This window comes from Gymnoscopelus microlampas (genome assembly GCF_963454915.1).
Source record: "Gymnoscopelus microlampas genome assembly, chromosome: 16".
Taxonomy (NCBI): domain Eukaryota; kingdom Metazoa; phylum Chordata; class Actinopteri; order Myctophiformes; family Myctophidae; genus Gymnoscopelus; species Gymnoscopelus microlampas.
In genome coordinates, this window is record NC_139953.1 from 50,121,701 (window position 1) to 50,146,603 (window position 24,903).

The 24,903-nt window shown below is 43.6% G+C and overlaps 2 protein-coding genes across 2 annotated transcripts in view; both read left to right on the forward strand.

The window, feature by feature from the left end:
* The window catches only part of hbs1l (HBS1-like translational GTPase), a 100,461-nt gene extending 84,403 nt beyond the window's left edge, over positions 1 to 16,058 (forward strand). The window contains exons 14-18 of the mRNA XM_084082636.1: positions 3,989 to 4,079; positions 6,026 to 6,134; positions 10,238 to 10,338; positions 12,663 to 12,807; positions 15,593 to 16,058. Coding sequence (XP_083938762.1) covers positions 3,989 to 4,079; positions 6,026 to 6,134; positions 10,238 to 10,338; positions 12,663 to 12,807; positions 15,593 to 15,604 — 458 coding nt within the window. The 3' untranslated portion in view covers positions 15,605 to 16,058. The remainder of the gene's footprint in view (positions 1 to 3,988; positions 4,080 to 6,025; positions 6,135 to 10,237; positions 10,339 to 12,662; positions 12,808 to 15,592) is intronic.
* A 7,239-nt stretch (positions 16,059 to 23,297) lies between these two features.
* On the forward strand, positions 23,298 to 23,624 carry LOC311063495 (DNA-directed RNA polymerase II subunit RPB4-like; the record flags this gene model as incomplete). Its single annotated transcript, XM_084082973.1, has 1 exon — positions 23,298 to 23,624. The coding sequence occupies one exon, from the start codon at positions 23,298 to 23,300 to the stop codon at positions 23,622 to 23,624; it is 327 nt and encodes a 108-aa protein (XP_083939099.1).
* Positions 23,625 to 24,903: the final 1,279 nt, after the last annotated feature.

Consider the following 24,903-nt stretch of genomic DNA (forward strand, 5'->3'; position numbering starts at 1 on the left):
GATGCATTATTATACCTCCTACTGTTAAAGGTAATGATACATTATTATACCTCCTACTGTTAAAGGTAATGATGCATTATTATACCTCCTACTGTTAAAGGTAATGATGCATTATTATACCTCCTACTGTTAAAGGTAATGATGCATTATTATACCTCCTACTGTTAAAGGTAATGATACATTATTATACCTCCTACTGTTAAAGGTAATGATGCAATATTATACCTCCTACTGTTAAAGGTAATGATACATTATTATACCTCCTACTGTTAAAGGTAATGATGCATTATTATACCTCCTACTGTTAAAGGTAATGATGCATTATTATACCTCCTACTGTTAAAGGTAATGATGCAATATTATACCTCCTACTGTTAAAGGTAATGATACATTATTATACCTCCTACTGTTAAAGGTAATGATGCATTATTATACCTCCTACTGTTAAAGGTAATGATGCATTATTATACCTCCTACTGTTAAAGGTAATGATACATTATTATACCTCCTACTGTTAACACATCCACCGCTAGAGGTTAATCTCATAATGTACTCACCAGTGCCAAGGTTTTATCGTTGTTTTTTGTTTTCTTCATGTCGCCATAGCCCCCGCTAAATCCGTTTAAAATCCGTGTTCATTTGGTTCTACACACTCAGGGGATCTGTGTGCAACGAGCAGAAAAAAACGCATCTACGGGGGTGAACGTTAGACAGGGCGATGCGAGGAGAAAAACCACAAAGGAGATAAATCGCAGTTGATTCCTAGACAGGAAACGGATGCGATCGGAAAAAACGGAACCAGTTTTATTTCGTTTCCGGTCGGCCCCCGGAACCGGAAGGGCTAGAAAAAAAATCCGGAAAGTGCACTTTTTCGATTTAACATGGGATTTCAATTTGTAAACAGTTTGCGTAGATCTACGCGACTGGCAGTCAATGTGTTAAAGGTAATGATACATTATTATACCTTATAAGGTAATGATCAGGGTTAGGGTCACGGCGGTCTCTCTTTGGCCTTGTGCCCTGTGAAAGATGACACACATGTCATCTTTCACAGTGGCTTAGATCAAGGTTTCTTTATTTTGTCATTAACATGCTTTCACATGAAAACGACATTTACACTCAGGACCAGCAGTGTGTAAAAATAAAAACTATCATTTCATAAATAAAACTAGTTGTCATTAAAATCCTACAGTGAATAAAAAGCAGCATTAAAAACATAAAAACCCTAGTAGCAGCAATTCAGAGGCAGAGCGTCCAGAAAAGTGCAGTGCAGCATATAGTATAAAGTGCATTTAGAGCGTTGGTTCTCAAAGTGTAGGGGTACTTGAGGGGGTTCCAGGGGGTCCCCAGCTAAATGATGGATAGGAACCAAATGGACCCTTATGGGTCTGTAACTCTGAGAGTGTACAAATGGAACCAAATGGACCCTAACGGGTCCATTTGGTTCCATTTGTACACTCTCAGAGTTAGATTAACATTGGTTTTACAATATGAATTGGGGTCCCAGAGGTATAAATGCCATTAAATGGGGGTCCGTAGCCCTAATGCATGTCACACTGGGGGTCCTTGAAATTAAAATGGCTGAGAATCACTGCTAGAGAGCAGTGTCGGCCCTATGGGGGGGCATTGGGGGGCAATGCCCCCCCAGATTAGACTTTGTGCCCCCCCAGTTCAGATTGGCCAGATTTTTTAATTTTTTTATTTTTTTTAAGCAGCGCAGCGCAGTATAGCCTGCCTTTTTTTTCTCCCGCTGTGGAGTCTGTGCCTGTGGAGATGCAATGCCGACATTACATTAAAGACATTATAATGCTATAATTGTATTTGTTGTTGGTGCATATAGGGGCAAGGTAAATGAACCGAATTAACCGAAATAGAGTTACAAAACACCCCAAAAAAGTAAAATATCCATCCAATAACCGAAATATCCATCCAATAACTGCGCGCGCGTGCGTGAGGGACAGACAGGTGCCCCCCCTAGAATAATTAATGCCCCCCTGCTTATTACTGTCTGCAGCCGGCACTGCTAGAGAGCCGTAAAAACCTTCCCTTATTGGGGTCCCTGGCTTATATTTTCAAATGGGGGTCCGTGGGGTAATAAGTGTCAATTTGGGGGTCCTTGCCATGAAAAAGTTTGAGAACCACTGATTTAGAGTTCAGTGCTCAGAGTTCAGCAGCCTAACAGCCTCTGGATAAAAGCTGCGCCTGAATCTTTCGGTCCTGGCTCTAATGGACTGAATCTGGCTTCTCCTGTCGGAGCGGAGTGGGACAAACACTTTATGTGCCGGGTGAGTGGGGGTCTCCCATGATGCTGGTGAGTGGGGTCTCCCATGATGCTGGTGAGTGGGGGTCTCCCATGATGCTGGTGAGTGGGGTCTCCCATGATGCTGGTGAGTGGGGGTCTCCCATGATGCTGGTGAGTGGGGGTCTCCCATGATGCTGGTGAGTGGGGGTCTCCCATGATGCTGGTGAGTGGGGGTCTCCCATGATGCTGGTGAGTGGGGTCTCCCATGATGCTGGTGAGTGGGGTCTCCCATGATGCTGGTGAGTGGGGTCTCCCATGATGCTGGTGAGTGGGGTCTCCCATGATGCTGGTGAGTGGGGTCTCCCATGATGCTGGTGAGTGGGGTCTCCCATGATGCTGGTGAGTGGGGTCTCCCATGATGCTGGTGAGTGGGGTCTCCCATGATGCTGGTGAGTGGGGTCTCCCATGATGCTGGTGAGTGGGGTCTCCCATGATGCTGGTGAGTGGGGTCTCCCATGATGCTGGTGAGTGGGGTCTCCCATGATGCTGGTGAGTGGGGTCTCCCATGATGCTGGTGAGTGGGGTCTCCCATGACGCTGGTGAGTGGGGTCTCCCATGACGCTGGTGAGTGGGGTCTCCCATGACGCTGGTGAGTGGGGTCTCCCATGACGCTGGTGAGTGGGGTCTCCCATGACGCTGGTGAGTGGGGTCTCCCATGACGCTGGTGAGTGGGGTCTCCCATGACGCTGGTGAGTGGGGGTCTCCCATGATGCTGGTGAGTGGGGGTCTCCCATGATGCTGGTGAGTGGGGTCTCCCATGACGCTGGCGGCGCTGCTCCTGTACCGGCTGTCATAGATGTCCTTAACTGCCGGGAGGTCGCTGTTGGTGATCCTCTGGGCGGTTTTCACCACTCTCTGCAGCTTTTTTTTAATCTGCGGCGGAGCAGTTCCCATACCAGGTGGTGATGGAGAAAGTGATGGTGCTCTCCACCACGCACCTGTAGAAAGCCTCCAGCACTTAGGAGCTGAGACCGGCCTGTCTCAGCCTTCTGAGAAAGTAAAGGCGCTGGTGGGCCTTTTTCAGGATGTTGGAGACATTGATGGTCCACTTTAAGTCCTCCCAAATGTGAACCCCCAGGTATTTGTAGGGGTACATGTACCCCTAGGCCCTAGGGGTACGCAGAGATACTAGAGGGGGTGTACTTGAGAGAAGGGTTAGAACATGAAAAGAAAAAGTATTCTACTGACTAGCACAACTGTTAACGAATAGAAAGCAACACGTATTTGCCATCATGGCGTTGTGAGCTTGTAGATCGGCTATTTTCGGCTAAAGTTGTCCTTTAGAATAGGGACGCTAGGGTTCAAGTTCAAACGTAAAAAAAACTAAGTTCCTATCACACAATGATTTAGTGGACCCCCTGTAGTACCTCGGAGGACCCCCTAGGGGTCCCGGACCCCTGATCTGGAATATATGGACATGTATTTTACATACATTTAGCTTGTCATGTTTTGAAGGGTTAGCAGATTGTTTATTATGTATGTATATTTATATGTAGAGCAAAGCCAACACAATTTAAACCTGTCTGCTCTAAATCTGTCTGTCTCTCTGTGTGTGTGTGTGTGTGTGTGTGTGTGTGTGTGTGTGTGTGTGTGTGTGTGTGTGTGTGTGTGTGTGTGTGTGTGTGTGTGTGTGTGTGTGTGTGTGTGTGTGTGTGTGTGTGTGTGTGTGTGTGTGTGTGTCTGTAGGTATCACTCTGCATGATGAGCCTCTGGACTGGGCAGCAGCAGGAGATCATGTGTGTCTGACCGTCACTGGAGTGGACATCATTAAGATCAAGTAAGAACCTCCTTTAACCCATTAACTCACTGAGTGCCATTAACGTGTTTCACGTGTTTTTACCGCTATGGCGCTGGGTGCCATTAACGTGTCTGACGTGTTTTTGAAAAAATAGTAAAAGAAAAAGAAAATGTAAAAACATGTTCAGAACCCAAGATATCATCATCTGAAGATGTGCAGCTCCATCCACTCCTTGTTTAACTTAGAACTGAAAAAGGCTGTATCTCGCTTCCTAAGCACTTTTTGTTTTCTGTGAAAAAAACTCTGGCACTTTTCAGAATCAATTCTGAAATAATTCTGGCAATCCTGGCACTCAATGAGTTAAGAGCTGGAACGCATCGGTGTCACTTTAGATTTCTTTGGCTATTCAAAAATAGCAGATATACAAGCTATGAGCTTGAAGATCTGCTATTTCTGAAAAATCTTGGGATTTTTTTTTTTTTTTTTTTTTTCAAAAAACTGTTAAAAAGCGCCTCTGACAAAACCTAATAACTCCATTGGATCCTCAAACTGTCCGTCAACACCACGCAACTCCCCCCCCTCTCCTCTCCTACAGGCAGAGCGTGCCGGCGCAGAGAGAGAGGAGGAGCACGCAGCACATAAACAAACTAAAGAGCAGGGTTTTTCTCCCCGTAGTCCAGGGACGTGCACAGATAGACTCTAGGTGGTGCTAGAGCACCTGCCCTTTGCCCTCTTGACCAGAAGTGCCCTTTTGAAGTGTGCACAGTTTACAGCAGGGGTCTTCAACAGGGGGTCCGGGACCCCTAGGGGGTCCTCAGAGTTACTACAGGGGGTCCGCCAAATCTTTATGTGATGCGATTTTTTCTTTTTACCATAACCACTCGAAACCTAGCATCCCTTTTCTGAGGAGAACTTTAGCCAAAAATAGCCGATCTACAAAATAGCCAATCTACAAGCCTTGTAGCCTACAAGGCTTGTAGATCGGCTATTTTTGGCAAAGAGGTATAGGTGTAGAGGGAAAAAAGAGCAGACCAAGTAAACAAAAAAAAGTATAATTTACTCAGAGCACCTGCCCCTCAAAATGTCTGTGCACGCCACTGCCGTAGTCTGTTAAAACTATGCAGTGTACATGTTTATCAAACTTAGCACTGACGCTAATGTTATGAAAACAAGTCATTATATTTGTAAAATCTATGAAGTGTAAAATCTATGAAGTGTTTAATGAGGAGAGCAATGTGACAAGAAGAAAGGCGTTCATAGCATTTCTGTGGCGCTGGTTCTACTCCGACTCAACTCTGTGAACCACCTCTTTGCAGAAGTTATTGTAATATTTAAAGTCCTGTTTATTATTGTAGGCCTATATAATACGTGTCATGAAGCATCAGGGCATTAATTCACACGTTGTTGTGATGCATTGTGAGCTTGGAGATCCATTGTTAGCTTTTGGGAATGTGTACCCTTTTGAAACCTCTCCCTCAGCAGAGAGTGGAGCTGTTGTTGTTTGGACACATAACTCCACTTCAGCTTGATTTCTGCTCGTCTGAAACTACTAACTCCACTTGAGCTGGATTTGGTTATTAAGTGTTGATAATATAATGACACATGCAAGTATCTAACAATATATAAAGTCACTATACCAACTTTGATGAGGCAGTATTGCTTTTATTTAAAAAATATAAGGTTTTCTTCATTTCCTGAACATCTTATATTTCGTTTTTTCGTTTCCTGAACAATGAGCGTTTTGCATTTAGCAGGTTTGCACTGGACAGCAGAGATATATACTACTATACACTATAAGTATACTTTGATGCCAATTCTTACGTATTTGAACTAGAGTATAACTTTGCATTTAGGACGTTTACTGGTAACGGGAGTATGTGTACATTGTGGTATTTCTACTCTTACTTGAGTAAAACCTGTGAGTACTTGTTCCATCACTGATGTGTGTTTGTGTTGTTTATCCCCTGGCGTCTGCTGCCCTCTAGTGTCGGCTGTGTGTTCTGCGACCCCAGGGAGCCAATCAAAATGTGTTCCCGCTTCAGGGCCCGAATCCTCCTGTTCAACATCGAGGTCCCTGTTACACAAGGCTTCCCTGTGAGCACACACACACACACACACGCACACGCACACACGCACACGCACACGCACACACGCACACACGCACACGCACACGCACACGCACACGCACACGCACACGCACACACACACGCGCGCACGCACACGCACACGCACACGCACACACACCTTTGAGATATTTATTTATGTCCACATAATAATAAGTACAGGATGTACAAAGGACATAAACACTGCCAGTGCAGTCAGATGAAGGGAAAACAGTCAGTTACAAAGTGCATGTAAAGCAGAACATTGTTACATACAAAACAAAAGATGGTATACTTGTCGAACACAGCGGACAACAATCATGGGTAAAGGAAACAACGCCTCCTCCAAATTGAGCGGCTTCCTATGATAGCTGATATTGAGCAGTACCTTGCTAATTGTTTAGCCCTCCTTTTGGAGAGGCCGGCCATTTGAAGGCCCCTCACAACCAACTTGTGCACGTGTCCTAGACTACCAAAGATACAAACCAAAAGTTTACATCTGTAGCCTAGCTGAGAGATGGTCTGCTCTAGCTGTTGATATTTTAGCACTTTGTAGTCCAGGGGCCAACACTGATATTTTCACAAATTGGTACCACCTGAGGTGGCCGTAAAGTTTTTGTATTTTTGTATTCCTACATGTCTCTAGTTTATATTTTGGTATGATACATCTTCCAATTCAGTAGCTTAATGGCAGTTATCACTACCTACCAGCTAATGTATCCGGTAGGAGACACAAAGTAGAATCTTTGTGTCTCCTACCGGAAATACACCCAGGCATCAAATTATTAAGACAAAAAACTAAATATATCCATGTATTCAAGGCTTCATGGGGTGTGCAATTGATAACTTCTCAGATTTTTGGTGTTTGCAAAAAGACTGCTTTCCATAAGCTTGTAAAAGTTGACCCTCCTTCGGTCTAGGGTGGTCATAGCTGAATGGGTAGAGAGTCCCCCTGGGAAACTTAAAGGAGGAGTTCACCCAAAAAATGATTATTTTCTGTCAATTGCACACCCCATGAAGCCTTGAATACATGGATATATTTTGTTTTTTGTCGCAATAATTTGATGCCCGGGTGTATTTCCGGTAGGAGACACAAAGATGTATCATACCAAAATATAAACTAGAGACATGTAGGAATACAAAAATACCAAAAATGTACGGCCACCTTAGGTGGTACCAAAAACTGCCTTGGCCCCTGGACTATTGGTTAGGAAGGCTTCCTCTAAGCTGTAATCAAAAGTACAGCCGACCTCGAGAATGAACACCTCCCTATGGTTCTCATTAACAACAATGACATCATGTTAGCTGAAATGTTAGAGAACACAGAGTCATCGTTACACAGGCTAAACATGCTCGGCTTCACAGTAGAATGCTTATATAGCATGATGGAGGACCTGAAAATAGAAGTGATATCTTTAGATTATTCTGTCATGCCTACTTATGTAGAGTCCCCTGTATACATGGCACCCATTTAAGATGTGGGACATGGTTTCAGCTATTTGTTCATTACCATGATGTATACAGTGAGGAGCATGGTTGCCTGGAAACCAGATGGAGAGGTTAAGTTTAGATGGTAAAACCTGCAGCCTCGCTTTCAGAGTAAAGACAACAATGCATTCGTCTAAAGCAACATTTTTGAGCACAGAGTGCGAGACAGAATGGTCCGCAGCGGGGAGACACACACACACACACACACATTTATTTTTTGGGAGGGTATATACTATAACTAGTCCCTCCCACACGCCCGGCACGTGCGCGCACGTATATAATTAATATTAATGTAAGAAATGTGTGCGCGCTCCGCACAGGTGTGTGGCCCGCACAGCATTGGCCAGGCCCACTCAGGCCCAGTTCAGCAGTAACACTGAAACAAATACAAACCTGGAACAAATACACTCATTTGTTTTATCTCTTACTCATTTGATTTTCCTATTTTGTCTCATCTGTTTAAGACAGTATGTAGCTGATATATGTCACTTTTATCATAGCACTAGGTATACTCTTAGTCACTTGTTTTAGAAGAGAATGCACTTCAGACTTCTGGTGATTAGTAGTTTAGTTCCCTATCTACTGTATGTTGAATGCACTTATCCTAAATCAGTGGTTCTCAAACTTTTTCATGTCAAGGACCCCCAAATTGACATTTATTAGCCTGCGGACCCCCATTTGAAAAGATATGCCAGGGACCCCCATAAGAGAAGATTTTTTTTACGGCTCTAGCAGTGATTCTCAACCGTCGTAATTTCAAGGACCCCCAGTTTGACATGCATTAGAGGCTACGGACCCCCATTTAATGGCATTTATATCACTTGGACCGCAATTTATATTGTAAAATCTATGTTTATGTAACTCTGAGAGTGTACAAATGGAACCAAATGGACCCGTTAGGGTCCATTTGGTTCCATTTGTACACTCTCAGAGTTACAGACCCATAAGGGTCCATTTGGTGCCTAATCTATCATTTAGCTGGGGACCCCCTGGAACTCCCTCAAGGACCCCTGGGGGTCCCCGGACCCCACTTTGAGAACCAATGTGCTAAATGGCTGTAATGTAATGTAACACTGGGTACAATGTACTGATGTTCTACTGTTGCTAATGTTAATCAGCCTGTAACTCAACCACTTCAGAGCCGCTTTTAGCCTTGGATGCATTTTCAATGCAAAGCATGGATTATTACCATGGAATAGTGCAAGGATTGTTATACATACATGCTGATCAGGCTTATCAGGTATAATAGCAGTGTTAACAGTGAGCATTCCTGTATCTATTACAGAATAGTATTAACTTGGCATTGAAGACACAAACTGTATTTAATTCAATTCACTTCACTTCAGTGACCTGCTGTTCAATGAAGTAAACAGCAGGTCGTTGAGTTAATGTGTGAATTCCTTCGCCAGCGGCCATTAGTTATCACCTCAATAAAGACATCAGCCACACATGACAGCCTTCACCTCAGACAGACAGACAGTTGAAATCCACATTATTGCTGCCCCCAGCCCCCCCCCCCCCCAAAACAGCGTATGAGAGACGCTGTTTTGGAGGGTTTTTGGATGTATGCGCTGGGCACCGAAACATTTCTGCAGGCCACACTACTTATACACTGTAGAACACACCACTGCACACACACACACACGCGCGCGTGTCGATATATTATGTATATTATGTTATTATACGATTGTATTATTATTGCTATTGTCGATCTCCATTTTTTTTTTGCTATTTTTGAATTTGAATCCTGAAACTTAACAGTTTTTGAACATCTGAGGTTTCAACCTGCCAGAGTAACTTGTTAACCCCTTAAATCCGGGAATGTATCTGTGTCATTTTAGATTTCTTTGGCTATTCAAAAATAGCAGATCTACAAGCTCATAGTGCGGTGCACTCGGTGCCGCACTACTTGTAGATCTGCAATTTTTTTTTATTTTCTGTAAAATTTGTGCAAATCTTTGAATATATATATATTTTTAAAGGTAACATTTGTAACTCAACTCTTTTCTTCTGAGGGGTCCCTGGAACAAAACGTTTTGAGACGGGGGTCCCTGCTGCGCGAGAAAAAAGGACGCTCTGCTTCCAAATTCCGCCAATTTTCGCCTTTTTTTTTTTTACTCACGCCGTTTGGTGAACCCCCCAAGGTTGGTGCCCTGTTCTGTGCTGCTTTTATCTGCCAGATTGGGACGTTCATCACGGCATATTTTGCACCATTACGGTGCGTTCATCATCAGTGACGAGTGGCTCTAACAGCCGCTGCGTGCAGCGAGCTGCAAGTCAGGATGTGAGGCTCACACAATCACAGCATGCGTCCTCTCCCCCTGCGCCTAATGGCTGTACATGGGGGGCCGACGCGTGCTGTAGGGTGAGTGTGTGAGTTTGGCTTCAGGAAGTAAATTCCTAGCCTCGATCTCCAGGCTTTTATTTTTTAGTTTTGCTAAAAAATAAAAGCTCGGAAATTCCTGTCCCAGCTGTTGGTACGCAAAAGCGCCTCGCGTCGTCTGATGTGGTGCGCACTATTTATTTTTGGGTGTGCATGTGCACCTGTTATGTGCTCCTCTGTTAATAGATGAATCTAAGTGTTGTTTGATCTGCTCCATGACTCAGGTGCTGCTCCACTACCAGACAGTCAGTGAACCTGCAACCATCAGGAAGCTGGTCAGCGTTTTGCACAAGAGCAGCGGAGAGGTGCTGAAGAAGAAACCCAAGTGAGTCTGAGAGAGACCTGTACCTTGTCTCTCTGTGAACCTGATCCTCACGCACAGGGATCCTCCATTCCAGAGCTACGTTTTTTTGAAAAACACTTTACACTTCGTGTAAAGCTTCATTTGTGTGTTTGTTGCGTATCGAAAATAGCAGACGTACAAAAGCTCATTACGCGGCTTGTTGTGAGCTTGTAGGTCTGATAGTTTCAACGTGCGAAACTACCATCGTACGACGAATAGTCTGATCTATCACATAACTACAGTGCACTGTGAATAGTCTGATCTATCACATAACTACACAGTGCACTGTGAATAGTCTGATCTATCACATAACTACAGTGTACTGTGAATAGTCTGATCTATCACATAACTACAGTGCACTGTGAATAGTCTGATCTATCACATAACTACACAGTGCACTGTGAATAGTCTGATCTATCACATAACTAAAGTGTACTGTGAATAGTCTGATCTATCACATAACTACATTGCACTGTGAATAGTCTGATCTATCACATAACTACAGTGCACTGTGAATAGTCTGATCTATCACATAACTACAGTGTACTGTGAATAGTCTGATCTATCACATAACTACAGTGCACTGTGAATAGTCTGATCTATCACATAACTACAGTGCACTGTGAATAGTCTGATCTATCACATAACTACAGTGCACTGTGAATAGTCTGATCTATCACATAACTACATTGCACTGTGAATAGTCTGATCTATCACATAACTACACAGTGCACTGTGAATAGTCTGATCTATCACATAACTACATTGCACTGTGAATAGTCTGATCTATCACATAACTACAGTGCACTGTGAATAGTCTGATCTATCACATAACTACAGTGCACTGTGAATAGTCTGATCTATCACATAACTACATTGCACTGTGAATAGTCTGATCTATCACATAACTACAGTGCACTGTGAATAGTCTGATCTATCACATAACTACACAGTGCACTGTGAATAGTGATCTATCACATAACTACAGTGCACTGTGAATAGTCTGATCTATCACATAACTACAGTGCACTGTGAATAGTCTGATCTATCACATAACTACAGTGCACTGTGAATAGTCTGATCTATCACATAACTACATTGCACTGTGAATAGTCTGATCTATCACATAACTACAGTGTACTGTGAATAGTCTGATCTATCACATAACTACAGTGCACTGTGAATAGTCTGATCTATCACATAGCTACAGTGTACTGTGAATAGTCTGATCTATCACATAACTACAGTGCACTGTGAATAGTCTGATCTATCACATAACTACAGTGCACTGTGAATAGTCTGATCTATCACATAACTACAGTGCACTGTGAATAGTCTGATCTATCACATTACTACAGTGCACTGTGAATAGTCTGATCTATCACATAACTACAGTGCACTGTGAATAGTCTGATCTATCACATAACTACACAGTGCACTGTGAATAGTCTGATCTATCACATAACTACAGTGTACTGTGAATAGTCTGATCTATCACATAACTACATTGCACTGTGAATAGTCTGATCTATCACATAACTACACAGTGCACTGTGAATAGTCTGATCTATCACATAACTACAGTGTACTGTGAATAGTCTGATCTATCACATAACTACAGTGCACTGTGAATAGTCTGATCTATCACATAACTACAGTGCACTGTGAATAGTCTGATCTATCACATAACTACAGTGCACTGTGAATAGTCTGATCTATCACATAACTACAGTGCACTGTGAATAGTCTGATCTATCACATAACTACAGTGCACTGTGAATAGTCTGATCTATCACATAACTACAGTGCACTGTGAATAGTCTGATCTATCACATAGCTACAGTGCACTGTGAATAGTCTGATCTATCACATAACTACAGTGCACTGTGAATAGTCTGATCTATCACATAACTACAGTGCACTGTGCGGCACACGTGGGTTGAAGTTCTCAGTCACCATGACTGACTTCAGTCATTTAGATTCCACAGAAGCCAGGATGTCCTCTATGGAAGCACGTTGGGCAGCCAAAATAGCCGATCTACAAGCTCTCAAACACTAAGTGTTTTTTTCAAAAAAACAAGCCACATCCAAGCCTATAAGCCGTCTGCCCGCCCCGCGGTTCAACCCGCAGGTCCCGCGGTTCAACCCGCGGGACCTGCGGGTTACGGGTCGGCCCGCGCATCACTGATGGCCGGTAGATACCGGCTAACGGAAACACTGACCAGTAGAACTCTATAATGTTAATATATTCATGTTAACAGGTGTCTAGGTAGAACTCTATAATGTTAATATATTCATGTTAACAGGTGTCTAGGTAAAGGTATGAACGCCATCGTAGAGGTCCAGACACAGCGTCCTGTACCAGTAGAGCTCTATAAGGACTACAAGGAGCTGGGTCGCTTCATGCTGCGCTACGTTGGATCCACCATCGCTGCAGGAGTGGTCACTGAGGTATGAACAGAGGTAGTGGTCACTGAGGTATGAACAGAGGTAGTGGTCACAGAGGTATGAACAGAGGTAGTGGTCACTGAGCTATGAACAGAGGTAGTGGTCACAGAGGTATGAACAGAGGTAGTGGTCACAGAGGTATGAACAGAGGTATGAACAGAGGTATGAACAGAGGTAGTGGTCACTGAGGTATGAACAGAGGTAGTGGTCACAGAGGTATGAACAGAGGTAGTGGTCACAGAGGTATGAACAGAGGTAGTGGTCACAGAGGTATGAACAGAGGTAGTGGTCACAGAGGTATGAACAGAGGTATGAACAGAGGTATGAACAGAGGTAGTGGTCACTGAGGTATGAACAGAGGTAGTGGTCACAGAGGTATGAACAGAGGTAGTGGTCACAGAGGTATGAACAGAGGTAGTGGTCACAGAGGTATGAACAGAGGTAGTGGTCACAGAGGTATGAACAGAGGTAGTGGTCACTGAGGTATGAACAGAGGTATGAACAGAGGTATGAACAGAGGTAGTGGTCACTGAGGTATGAACAGAGGTAGTGGTCACTGAGGTATGAACAGAGGTAGTGGTCACTGAGGTATGAACAGAGGTAGTGGTCACAGAGGTATGAACAGAGGTAGTGGTCACTGAGGTATGAACAGAGGTAGTGGTCACTGAGGTATGAACAGAGGTAGTGGTCACTGAGGTATGAACAGAGGTAGTGGTCACTGAGGTATGAACAGAGGTAGTGGTCACTGAGGTATGAACAGAGGTAGTGGTCACAGAGGTATGAACAGAGGTAGTGGTCACTGAGGTATGAACAGAGGTAGTGGTCACAGAGGTATGAACAGAGGTAGTGGTCACAGAGGTATGAACAGAGGTAGTGGTCACAGAGGTATGAACAGAGGTAGTGGTCACAGAGGTATGAACAGAGGTAGTGGTCACAGAGGTATGAACAGAGGTAGTGGTCACAGAGGTATGAACAGAGGTAGTGGTCACAGAGGTATGAACAGAGGTAGTGGTCACAGAGGTATGAACAGAGGTAGTGGTCACTGAGGTATGAACAGAGGTAGTGGTCACAGAGGTATGAACAGAGGTAGTGGTCACTGAGGTATGAACAGAGGTAGTGGTCACAGAGGTATGAACAGAGGTATGAACAGAGGTATGAACAGAGGTATGAACAGAGGTAGTGGTCACAGAGGTATGAACAGAGGTAGTGGTCACTGAGGTATGAACAGAGGTAGTGGTCACAGAGGTATGAACAGAGGTAGTGGTCACAGAGGTATGAACAGAGGTAGTGGTCACAGAGGTATGAACAGAGGTAGTGGTCACAGAGGTATGAACAGAGGTAGTGGTCACAGAGGTATGAACAGAGGTAGTGGTCACAGAGGTATGAACAGAGGTAGTGGTCACAGAGGTATGAACAGAGGTAGTGGTCACTGAGGTATGAACAGAGGTAGTGGTCACTGAGGTATGAACAGAGGTAGTGGTCACAGAGGTATGAACAGAGGTAGTGGTCACTGAGGTATGAACAGAGGTAGTGGTCACAGAGGTATGAACAGAGGTAGTGGTCACTGAGGTATGAACAGAGGTAGTGGTCACTGAGGTATGAACAGAGGTAGTGGTCACTGAGGTATGAACAGAGGTAGTGGTCACAGAGGTATGAACAGAGGTAGTGGTCACTGAGGTATGAACAGAGGTAGTGGTCACAGAGGTATGAACAGAGGTAGTGGTCACAGAGGTATGAACAGAGGTAGTGGTCACAGAGGTATGAACAGAGGTAGTGGTCACAGAGGTATGAACAGAGGTAGTGGTCACAGAGGTATGAACAGAGGTAGTGGTCACAGAGGTATGAACAGAGGTAGTGGTCACAGAGGTATGAACAGAGGTAGTGGTCACAGAGGTATGAACAGAGGTAGTGGTCACTGAGGTATGAACAGAGGTAGTGGTCACAGAGGTATGAACAGAGGTAGTGGTCACTGAGGTATGAACAGAGGTAGTGGTCACAGAGGTATGAACAGAGGTATGAACAGAGGTATGAACAGAGGTATGAACAGAGGTAGTGGTCACAGAGGTATGAACAGAGGTATGAACAGAGGTATGAACAGAGGTAGTGGTCACAGAGGTATGAACAGAGGTAGTGGTCACTGAGGTATGAACAGAGGTATGAACAGAGGTAGTGGTCACAGAGGTATGAACAGAGGTAGTGGTCACTGAGGTATGAACAGAGGTAGTGGTCACTGAGGTATGAACAGAGGTAGTGGTCACAGAGGTATGAACAGAGGTAGTGGTCACTGAGGTATGAACAGAGGTAGTGGTCACAGAGGTATGAACAGAGGTAGTGGTCACAGAGGTATGAACAGAGGTAGTGGTCACAGAGGTATGAACAGAGGTAGTGGTCACAGAGGTATGAACAGAGGTAGTGGTCACAGAGGTATGAACAGAGGTATGAACAGAGGTAGTGGTCACTGAGGTATGAACAGAGGTAGTGGTCACTGAGGTATGAACAGAGGTAGTGGTCACTGAGGTATGAACAGAGGTATGAACAGAGGTATGAACAGAGGTAGTGGTCACTGAGGTATGAACAGAGGTATGAACAGAGGTATGAACAGAGGTATGAACAGAGGTAGTGGTCACAGAGGTATGAACAGAGGTAGTGGTCACAGAGGTATGAACAGAGGTAGTGGTCACAGAGGTATGAACAGAGGTAGTGGTCACTAGTGGTCATCATCCTATAGTTTACTGAGACACTACACTGTCTCTCTACATCTCATCTATATTTCTTCCTGTTGCTGCAGATCAAGGACTGATGACAGCTGGAGTCTCGTCGGAACCGGTCTGAACCGGTCCAAACTGCTCCGAACCGCCTGCGGCCCACAATGCATTGTAGCATGGAGACAAAGTGACATTTGTCCACAGACTTTTCTTTCATGGACCCCAACGGGTTAAAACCACACCTGCAACCGCTACCCGACGGGTTTAATTAAGACCTCCAACCATCACCCAACAGGTTTAATTAAGACCTCCAACCATCACCCAACAGGTTTAATTAAGACATCCAACCGCTACCCAACAGGTTTAATTAAGACCTCCAACCATTACCCAACAGGTTTAATTAAGACCACCTACCATTATCCAACAGGTTTAATTAAGACCTCCTACCATTACCCAACAGGTTTAATTAAGACCTCCAACCATTACCCAACAGGTTTAATTAAGACATCCAACCAATAACCCAACCTCCAGCTGCTACCCAGCGGTCACATGGACACCTCCATCCAGGCCGTATTGAACGCCACTAAACAGCCTGACAAACACTAAGGCCTCTCTTATGCTCTGCCGCGAGATGGCGACGCGTGTTGGAAAATAGCCGAACCTACACGCTCACAAAGCGCCGCGGACGCTTTGTGAGCGTGTAGGTTCGGCTATTTTCCAGGGCGCGGCGCGCGGCCGTGCGACCAAGTATACGACTTGAGCTTCAGGCCTGATTTGACACTTTGCTCAACATGGTATAAATGGCTCAGAACCATATCATGTTCAGTCCGGTCTTAACCCATTAAGACCGGACTGTTATTTTCGATTTGAACCATTATCTTATACTTTGGGCTGTTCAAAAATAGCAGATCTACAAGCTCATAGCACGGCATTTTTATTTTTTTTCTTTTTTTTTTCAAAGACATTTTTTTTTACTTCTGGGGGATTCTATAAATGTCTTTTAAATCCTATTTTTTATTTGAAAAAGTTATGTTTCTATAATCAGTGGTTCTCAAACCGTTTCATGTCAAGGACCCCCAACATTATATGTATTTGGCCGCGGACCCCCCCCTCCCGTCTCAAAATATGTTGTTCTAGGGACCCCCCGCAGAAGCAAAGATTTTAGTTATATAGTTCGCTTTAAAAAAAATGGTATAGTCAAAAGATTTGCACACATTTTCACGATTTTTCAAAAATAGCAGATCTACAAGCTCATAGCGCGTTAATGGGTTTACCTGGAGGCCCCCCCCCCCCCTTGTGTCCAAACCATATCACAGTGACATCATACACCAGGGGCCCTTTCTTTCCTCACTCCTTATTATGCCTAAACTGTGTAGGCATTTTAAAATAGTTCAAATAGCCGAAAATCTAGAAGCTCACAACGTGTCAATGTAGATCAGCTATTTTCTCTAGTTTAAAACGTGTTTTTTTTTTTTTTAATAGTAAGTTTAGGCATAAGGGTTTAGTCCAGGGGTCTTCAACAGGGGGTCCGGGACCCCTAGGGGGTCCTCAGAGTTACTACAGGGGGTCCGCCAAATCTTTGTGTGGTATATATTTTTTTTTACCATAACCACTTTCTGAACATAACTTTAGCCAAAAATAGCCGATCTACAAGCTCACAACGCCTCGCGCTGCGAGGCGTTGTGAGCTTGTAGATCGGCTATTTTTGGCAAAGAGGTATAGGTGTAGAGGGAAAAAAGAGCAGACCAAGTAAATCAAAAAAAGTTTAATCTGAAACACAGTTTTATACAATATAGAGTAGGGGGTCCCTGCTTCATTTCTCTCTCAGCTAGGAGGTCCTTGGGCTGAAAACGTTGAAGACCCCTGGTTTAGTCGATGCATGGGGCCCCGGATGTCCCAACTATGTCCCAGTAACTTCATCCACCAGTCACTGCATTTGCATGGACCCTACTCTAACACTTATTATCACTATTGACGGCTCAATCAGAATAATGAAAAAATAATAAAAATGCTTCATGTAAAACGTGTCGATTAGAAGAGAATATTCTGATCTGCTCTGATGGGATATAGTCTCACTTAAAGGAGAATTTTGGACTAAAGTTTTATTACCTTTTATATGATGTTATGATATCTTAGGATGAATGGTACAGTAGAAAAATGTCATAACTCCACCCCTGGTCCGCCACAGCTTAAAAGCCCTCTAAGCTGCCTCATTCACTAGAATGGGGAATCTCACTTACAGTTGAAGCGGATAGGCCTTAGGTTAGATCACATATTTTAATAGCTTTTTTCTTTTTTTTTGTGAGAGATCTGACGTTCATAGTGACAGAACACTGTCCAAAAAAAACAACAACAAAAAAACGAGATTTCAATCTCGTCTAGCGAGACTTCTGTTTTTTTTTGTTTTTTGTTTTTTGGTTGCATAGTGTTCTGTCACCATGAACGTCAGATCCCTCAAAAAAAAAAAAAAAAAGCTATTAAAATATGTGATCTATAAGGCCTATCCGCGCACCTTTTTAAGCTGTGGTGGACCAGGGGTGGAGTTATGACATTTTTTCTACTGTACCATTCATCCTAAGATATCATAACATCATAGAAAAGGTAATAAAACTTTAGTCCAAAATTCTCCTTTAACAACCAGACGACTGTTCCGCCATCTCCTGAATGCTACGTGTTTATATATATAGTCTGGAACTACAACTCCCACAAATCCCACACAGGAAGCCGTTCACGGAAATATATTTTGTATAGATCAGTATCCACTGATTTACGCCCAATGAATGCTCTGATAAATGGCGGGTAGGTCAGTATGTCCTGATTAATGAACGTCAGAGCGGCTGGCTGAAGACAAACAGCATCATTTCATTGAATGAAAGCGGGGGCAACATTCACACTTTATCAAACACAAATGAAGGAAAATGAATGCTTGGATAATTATTGGCCAGCTGGATAAAGGGGGCGTGTCCACAGAAATGTTTTGTTTTTTTCTTTTGGTTAGAAATGCCCTGTAGCTGCTGCTAGTCCCAGCATTATGTAATATAATATTATAATAACACAGATCAATGCTTGATATACCATACCATAGGACCCCCCCCAAATTAATGTGTATATATGGCCGCGGACCCCCTTCTGTAAACATGTTGTGCCAGAGACCCTCTTAAGAGAGGATTTGTGAAAATCCCCCCCCCCCCCCCCTCGCTCTCCCTCCCAAGACTTATTTTTTTTTTAAACATTTCAGATCTACAAGCTCACAGCGGGTGGCGACGTGACACGCTGTGAGCTTGTAGATTTGGCAAAGGATGGATGTTTATGTTTATTTTATCCAGGAACACCTCTGTCATTTTACACGTTTTTGGCTAGTTCAAAAATAGCAGATCTACAAGCTTTTATTTAATTTTTTTTACAAACATTTGTAACTCAAATGTTTGCTTCAGGGGGTCCCTGGAACTAAATCTTATTTGCACAAATTTTCACGATTTTTCAAAAATAGCAGATCTACAAAGCTCGTGGCGCGGCACTCGGTGCCGCGCCACGAGCTTTGTAGATCTGCTATTTTTGAATAGCCCAAAGAAATGTTAAAATGACACCGATGATGCTTTCCCGGGTCTTAAAGAGTTAATAGCTCAACCTCTTTTGTTTTTTCTCTCTTTCTTTTAATAAGTTTATTTTTAAAGAAGCTTCTCACTCTTTAAACCATGAAATGTATTCTCTACAGACGGAGGTAGATTTTGCTGGAGCTGCTGCATTGAATAAAGGTTGAAACCTGCCATTTGACTGATAATTGATTGAATTGATGGAAAACCTATCCGTGTTTTTGTGCTGTTTTTTTTCTTCGTAAATTAACTCCTTACTTGATCATAACTACAGAGTGTCACACAAAGTAGCAGATCTACAAGCTGGAAATGAGCTTGTAGATCTGCTACTTAGATTAGATTAGAGCAGTGGAGGGACTCCCCAAGCGGGGGTCTGGGGGTCCTCCCCCCCCCCCCCCCCCCCCCGAAACGTCTTAACAGTTTCGCAGTTTCGATGTAATTGTCTCCGCCAGGCCGAAGGCATGGCGAGAGAGTATGTTTTACCCTCCGTCCGTGTGTGTGTGTGTGTGTGTGTGTGTGTGTGTGTGTGTGTGTGTCCGTCCGTCCTGTCCGTGTGTTACCACCAAATCTCCGGCACCGTTGGCCTGGTCGCTGCGAAACTGTGCACACACACTCCCTGGATGCCAATTCCAGAACCTCTGCCTCAAACTTTTCTCATGGGCCTGTTATAGCGCCACCAGGAGGCCGATTTGTGTAAAACCCATTTTTTCACATTTACTCCTACAGTTTTTAACCAAACGTCATGCAAATCGATACACTGTATCTCTATAGTCATGTGATCAACCCGGATCTGTCCGATTTCCCATATTCCATCCTCATTGGTTAAGGTTGCCATCCAAAGTTTGCAGGATTGGTCCGTTTTGAACAAACTGCCTCAAATCATGAACGCAGCTTGCAATTTCTGTGAAATTTTACACGCACATTATAGCGCCACCAGCAGGTCTAATTTAGCAAAACACATTTTTGGAACAAAATGCCTCAAATCATGAATGCTGTGAAAGACCTAAGAATAAATGGCACCCTTTTCACATTGGCCTAATATAGCGCCACCAGGAGGCCAGAATAACGTACCTGACCTGGCGGAGACCTGTGCTCCGAGGAGCACTTTTTCTAGTTTCCTGTGTTTTGGTGAATTTTGTGAGTTTGATACTTTTGTCAGGCTTGCTTTGCCCTGATTTGAAGTGGTCAAACTAGCGATAGAATACGCATCTTCCATATGAACCCTTATGTCTCGGATATTTCAGAAAGCAAAGGTTAAAGGTTTCGTGACATAAAATGTTTGTACTGTACTGTTTATTATTTGTTTTATAAAAATGTCAACTTCCTGTTGATTTTACTATTTGAAGATCCGGAACCGCGCATCCTGTCTGGGTTTTCTTCTTTAAAAAAAATATCTAAATCAACAGGAAGTTAACATTTTAATAACAAAAAAAAAAACGGTCCTGGGTTTGGTGATGTTCTATATCGTCTGAATCAGCTTTGTTTACGTTTGTTTACGCGCTAAAGGAGTGACTTTGAGATTCAGCGTTTCAGCGTACAATGTAAGTCAATGAGGAGCATATTTTGAATCATCAATTTCTAATCGATGGAGCAACTATTTTGTATTTCTTGTCCACCTTTGGAGTTACATCATGGCAAGGTAACTACACAACCCAAACCTCTACCAAAGTGGTCTTGCCCTTTAAGAGTGTTTTGCGCGACAACGTCTAGCATTACAACGTTGTATAAAATGTGCGATGGCAAAGAAGCCCAAAACCTACCAGTTCAATACTCCAAAATGTATATCTAACACACTATTTATTAATAGTGTCATTCAAACAAACTGCTTTAACAGTCATTCAGATACGATTGCAGATATAGCTGCATTGGCAATTTGAAAATAGCAGATCTACAAGCTCACAACCCGTCGCATCGCCAGGCGTTGTGAGCCTGTAGATCTGCTATTTTCAAAATATACGAGCGCTTAATGCGAGAGCACTTTCGGGAGTTTGGACCTGTAATCTTTTCATGGCCACCGGAAGATGGGACATGTAACCCTCCCAACTGTGTCACTTTAGATGTCTTTGGCTATTCAAAAATAGCAGATCTACAAGCTCATAGCGCGGCACCGAGTGCCAAAGTATGGCTTTCCATACTTTGTTTGGTCGTATTCTGGTTCTTCATGTCGTAAAATCTGGGCGTTTCGAGAATATTTAAGGGCGTGTTATTTAAATGACGCTCGTTTTCAGCCGTCAGATTTATCAAAGCTCAGACCAAATAGATACGCTAGGATTGGCTGTATAGGATCGCTTGATAAATGCCACTTGGACGTTGGCCTACGGCCAGATTTAAGGCAAAAAATTAGCCGTTTTTTACGCTCCATTGATAAATGAGGGCCACTGTGTCGCAGTGTGTTTGCTTTATATATGTAACGTCAACATCGCTATTCCAAAGAAATGAAATGTGGAGAGACATTTTCAACGGGGGAAAAAAACGTATTCTCAAAGGTTTTCAGCATAGAATAACATTTGTTTGGTCTGTAGATCTCGTTGAGCTGGTCATTTTAAAAGTAGTTCTCAAGTAAAAACAAATGCAGAATGGGTGTCGTGATACAAAAAGGACACTAGGGGGTGCCAGGAGGCAACATGGACAAGCCCATCGCCTCGATTTGTGGATCTCCACCTGATTATCTTATTCCACATAGACAGTCCCGTCTCCTTGATGTGTAGATCTACTTCCATGGACAGTCCTTTATACATGACTTGTAAATCTAATTCCACAGACAATCCCATCCCTATGATTTGTAGATGTAAATTCCCAGAGGGTGCCTAAAGGGATATTTCACTTTAAACATGTTTGGGGTAATCATTACTATAGTGTTTGTTCAGTAACAGTGTTAAATAGCTCTATATTGTGATAGTAATCATTACTATAGAGTGTTTGTTCAGTAACAGTGTTAAATAGCTCTATATTGTGATAGTAATCATTACTATAGAGTGTTTGTTCAGTAACAGTGTTAAATAGCTCTATATTGTGATAGTAATCATTACTATAGAGTGTTTGTTCAGTAACAGTGTTAAATAGATCTATATTGTGATAGTAATCATTACTATAGAGTGTTTGTTCAGTAACAGTGTTAAATAGCTCTATATTGTGATAGTAATCATTACTATAGAGTGTTTGTTCAGTAACAGTGTTAAATAGCTCTATATTGTGATAGTAATCATTACTATAGAGTGTTTGTTCAGTAACAGTGTTAAATAGCTCTATATTGTGATAGTAATCATTACTATAGAGTGTTTGTTCAGTAACAGTGTTAAATAGCTCTATATTGTGATAGTAATCATTACTATAGAGTGTTTGTTCAGTAACAGTGTTAAATAGATCTATATTGTGATAGTAATCATTACTATAGAGTGTTTGTTCAGTAACAGTGTTAAATAGCTCTATATTGTGATAGTAATCATTACTATAGAGTGTTTGTTCAGTAACAGTGTTAAATAGCTATATGACTATAGTCACCTTCACATAACTGTACCGTAACGTCCAGGGTCATCTCTCAGTATTAACCCTTTAAAGACATTCAACAGGGTCGTCCTTTAGGAGAGAGTCTGCAGCCAGGTGGAACTCCATATTTGAGACTGATGTCATAATGTGATGGTGTTCCTACTATGGCAGTCATCGATATTTCAGTTATTTCCATATATGGGCCTCACGCTCTAGCGTCACGCTATAGAGTCACGCTCTAGCGTCACACTTTAGCGTCATGCTACATCATCACACTATAGCATCACGCTCTAGTGTCACACTTTAGCGTCACGCTACAGCGTCATGCTACAGCGTTTGTGTTGCATGTGACATCAGACCAGGGCTTCGGTCAGCTTATATTAGGTGAGGAGGACTGTGAACATGGAGAGAGATGTTCGAGAGACAGAGACACTCACACACTCAGTAGACAATCTTAGAAAGACAAGATCACCAGTCAGAGAGCCTTTAGACGTTGGCAGAGAGAAGAGAGAACACAATAGTTAGAGAGACGAGAGAATAGACAGAGACAGACGAGAGAGAGAGAGAGAGAGAGAGAGAGATTCAGATGTCTTCAGGAAGCGGCGCGGCTCCGCAGCGCGCGGGGGGCGACGCGGAGGTGGAAGCGTCGCACTTGGCATTTCCCAGAGAGCTGGAGAACGCCGAGACGCTGCTGAACTCGGAGGTTCACATGCTGCTGGAGCATCGCCGGCGGCAGAGCGAGAGCAGCGGCGCCGCCGCCGAGGACGAGCAGGAGATGTCGGAGGTGCTGGTGAAGACGCTGAACTACACGGGACGCTTCTCGCGCTTCCAGAGCCGAGAGAGCATCCACAGCGTGCGCACGCTGCTGCAGAACAACAGGCTGCTGAAGGCCGAGCTGGCCACGCTGGCCAACCTCTGTCCCGAGGCGGCCGACGAGGCCAAAGCTCTGGTCCCCAGTTTGGAGGGACGCTTCGATGACCAGCAGCTGCAGAACATTCTGGACCAACTGCAGGCCAACAGGAGCTTCCAGTACTGACGGACGGACGAGGTCAACCGGAGCACACGCTGGTTCTCAACCCTTAGGGGTCCTTATGAGGGGGTTCCAGGGGGTCCCCATGCTAAATGATTGATGGTTTTAGGAACCCAATGGACCCCCTACAGGTCTGTAACTCTGGGGGGACGCCAACACGTTGTGGACAGATTCTGAGATGGACTTCAGACGTTTCCAGTACTGATGACCGGTGTTGCCAGATTCTGTGAGAGAAACAAGCAACCAGGTCTAGGAAAACCAGCCCAAAAGAAGCGACTATGGGCAACATGAGCACTTTAACATATACATCAGCTATTTGAAAATAGCAGATCTACAAGCTCACAACGCGTCGCGCTGCGACGCGTTGTGAGCTTGTAGATCTGCTATTTTCAAACAAGATCTTGCGGGGAAATTATAACAAGCAGATCTGGCAACCCTGCTGATGACCTTTTGACCCCAGAGGGTTCTCAGTGGATTCATATTTCCGGTGACGTCACGCATTATGTCACTAAATCATCCGCCATCTTGTTGTCGGTGCAAAACGATGCATAGAAACCATGGAAACGAGGCAAACAGGTGTTTCTTTCTCTGTTATTTTGTGGTTGTCTTGATTTATACGCTCAGCTGACTACAAACGTCAGGAAGGAAAACACTTGGATTTGATTGGCCCAATCAGTTGATTATCTCAACTAGATTTCCAGGCCACAAAGCGGCCTGGAAAATATCTAGATGTGAATTAAGGCTGAAAGTCCATAAAGACTGCCTGCCAAATGTCTGGACAATAATCCTACAGAATGGCCATCGGACACATTTACCTGATGGAGGCTCCTGGTGACTTTAATTCACTTAATTCAGTGGTTTTCAACCATTTTCGCGTCAAGGACCCCCAAATTGACACATATTAGCCCAGGGACCCCCATTTGAAAAGATATGCCAGGGACTCAACCATTTAGATTTCTTGGGGGTCCCACGAAATCAACTCTGAGAGTGTACAACTCTGAGAGTGTACAAATGGAACCAAATGGACCCTAGCGGGTCCATTTGGTTCCATTTGTACACTCTCAGAGTTACAGACACATAAGGGTCCATTTGGTTCCTAACTATTAATTTGGCTGGGGACCCCCTGGAACTCCCTCAAGGACCACTGGTGGTCCCTGGACCACTGGTTGAAAATCACTGACTTAATTCATTCAAATCTGAAATGATGTCATAGTTTGCTCATCATGCTGTGGCTGGATATTCATTCATTATGGTTAGAGTTGGTGAACTACTTTGTACATATTTG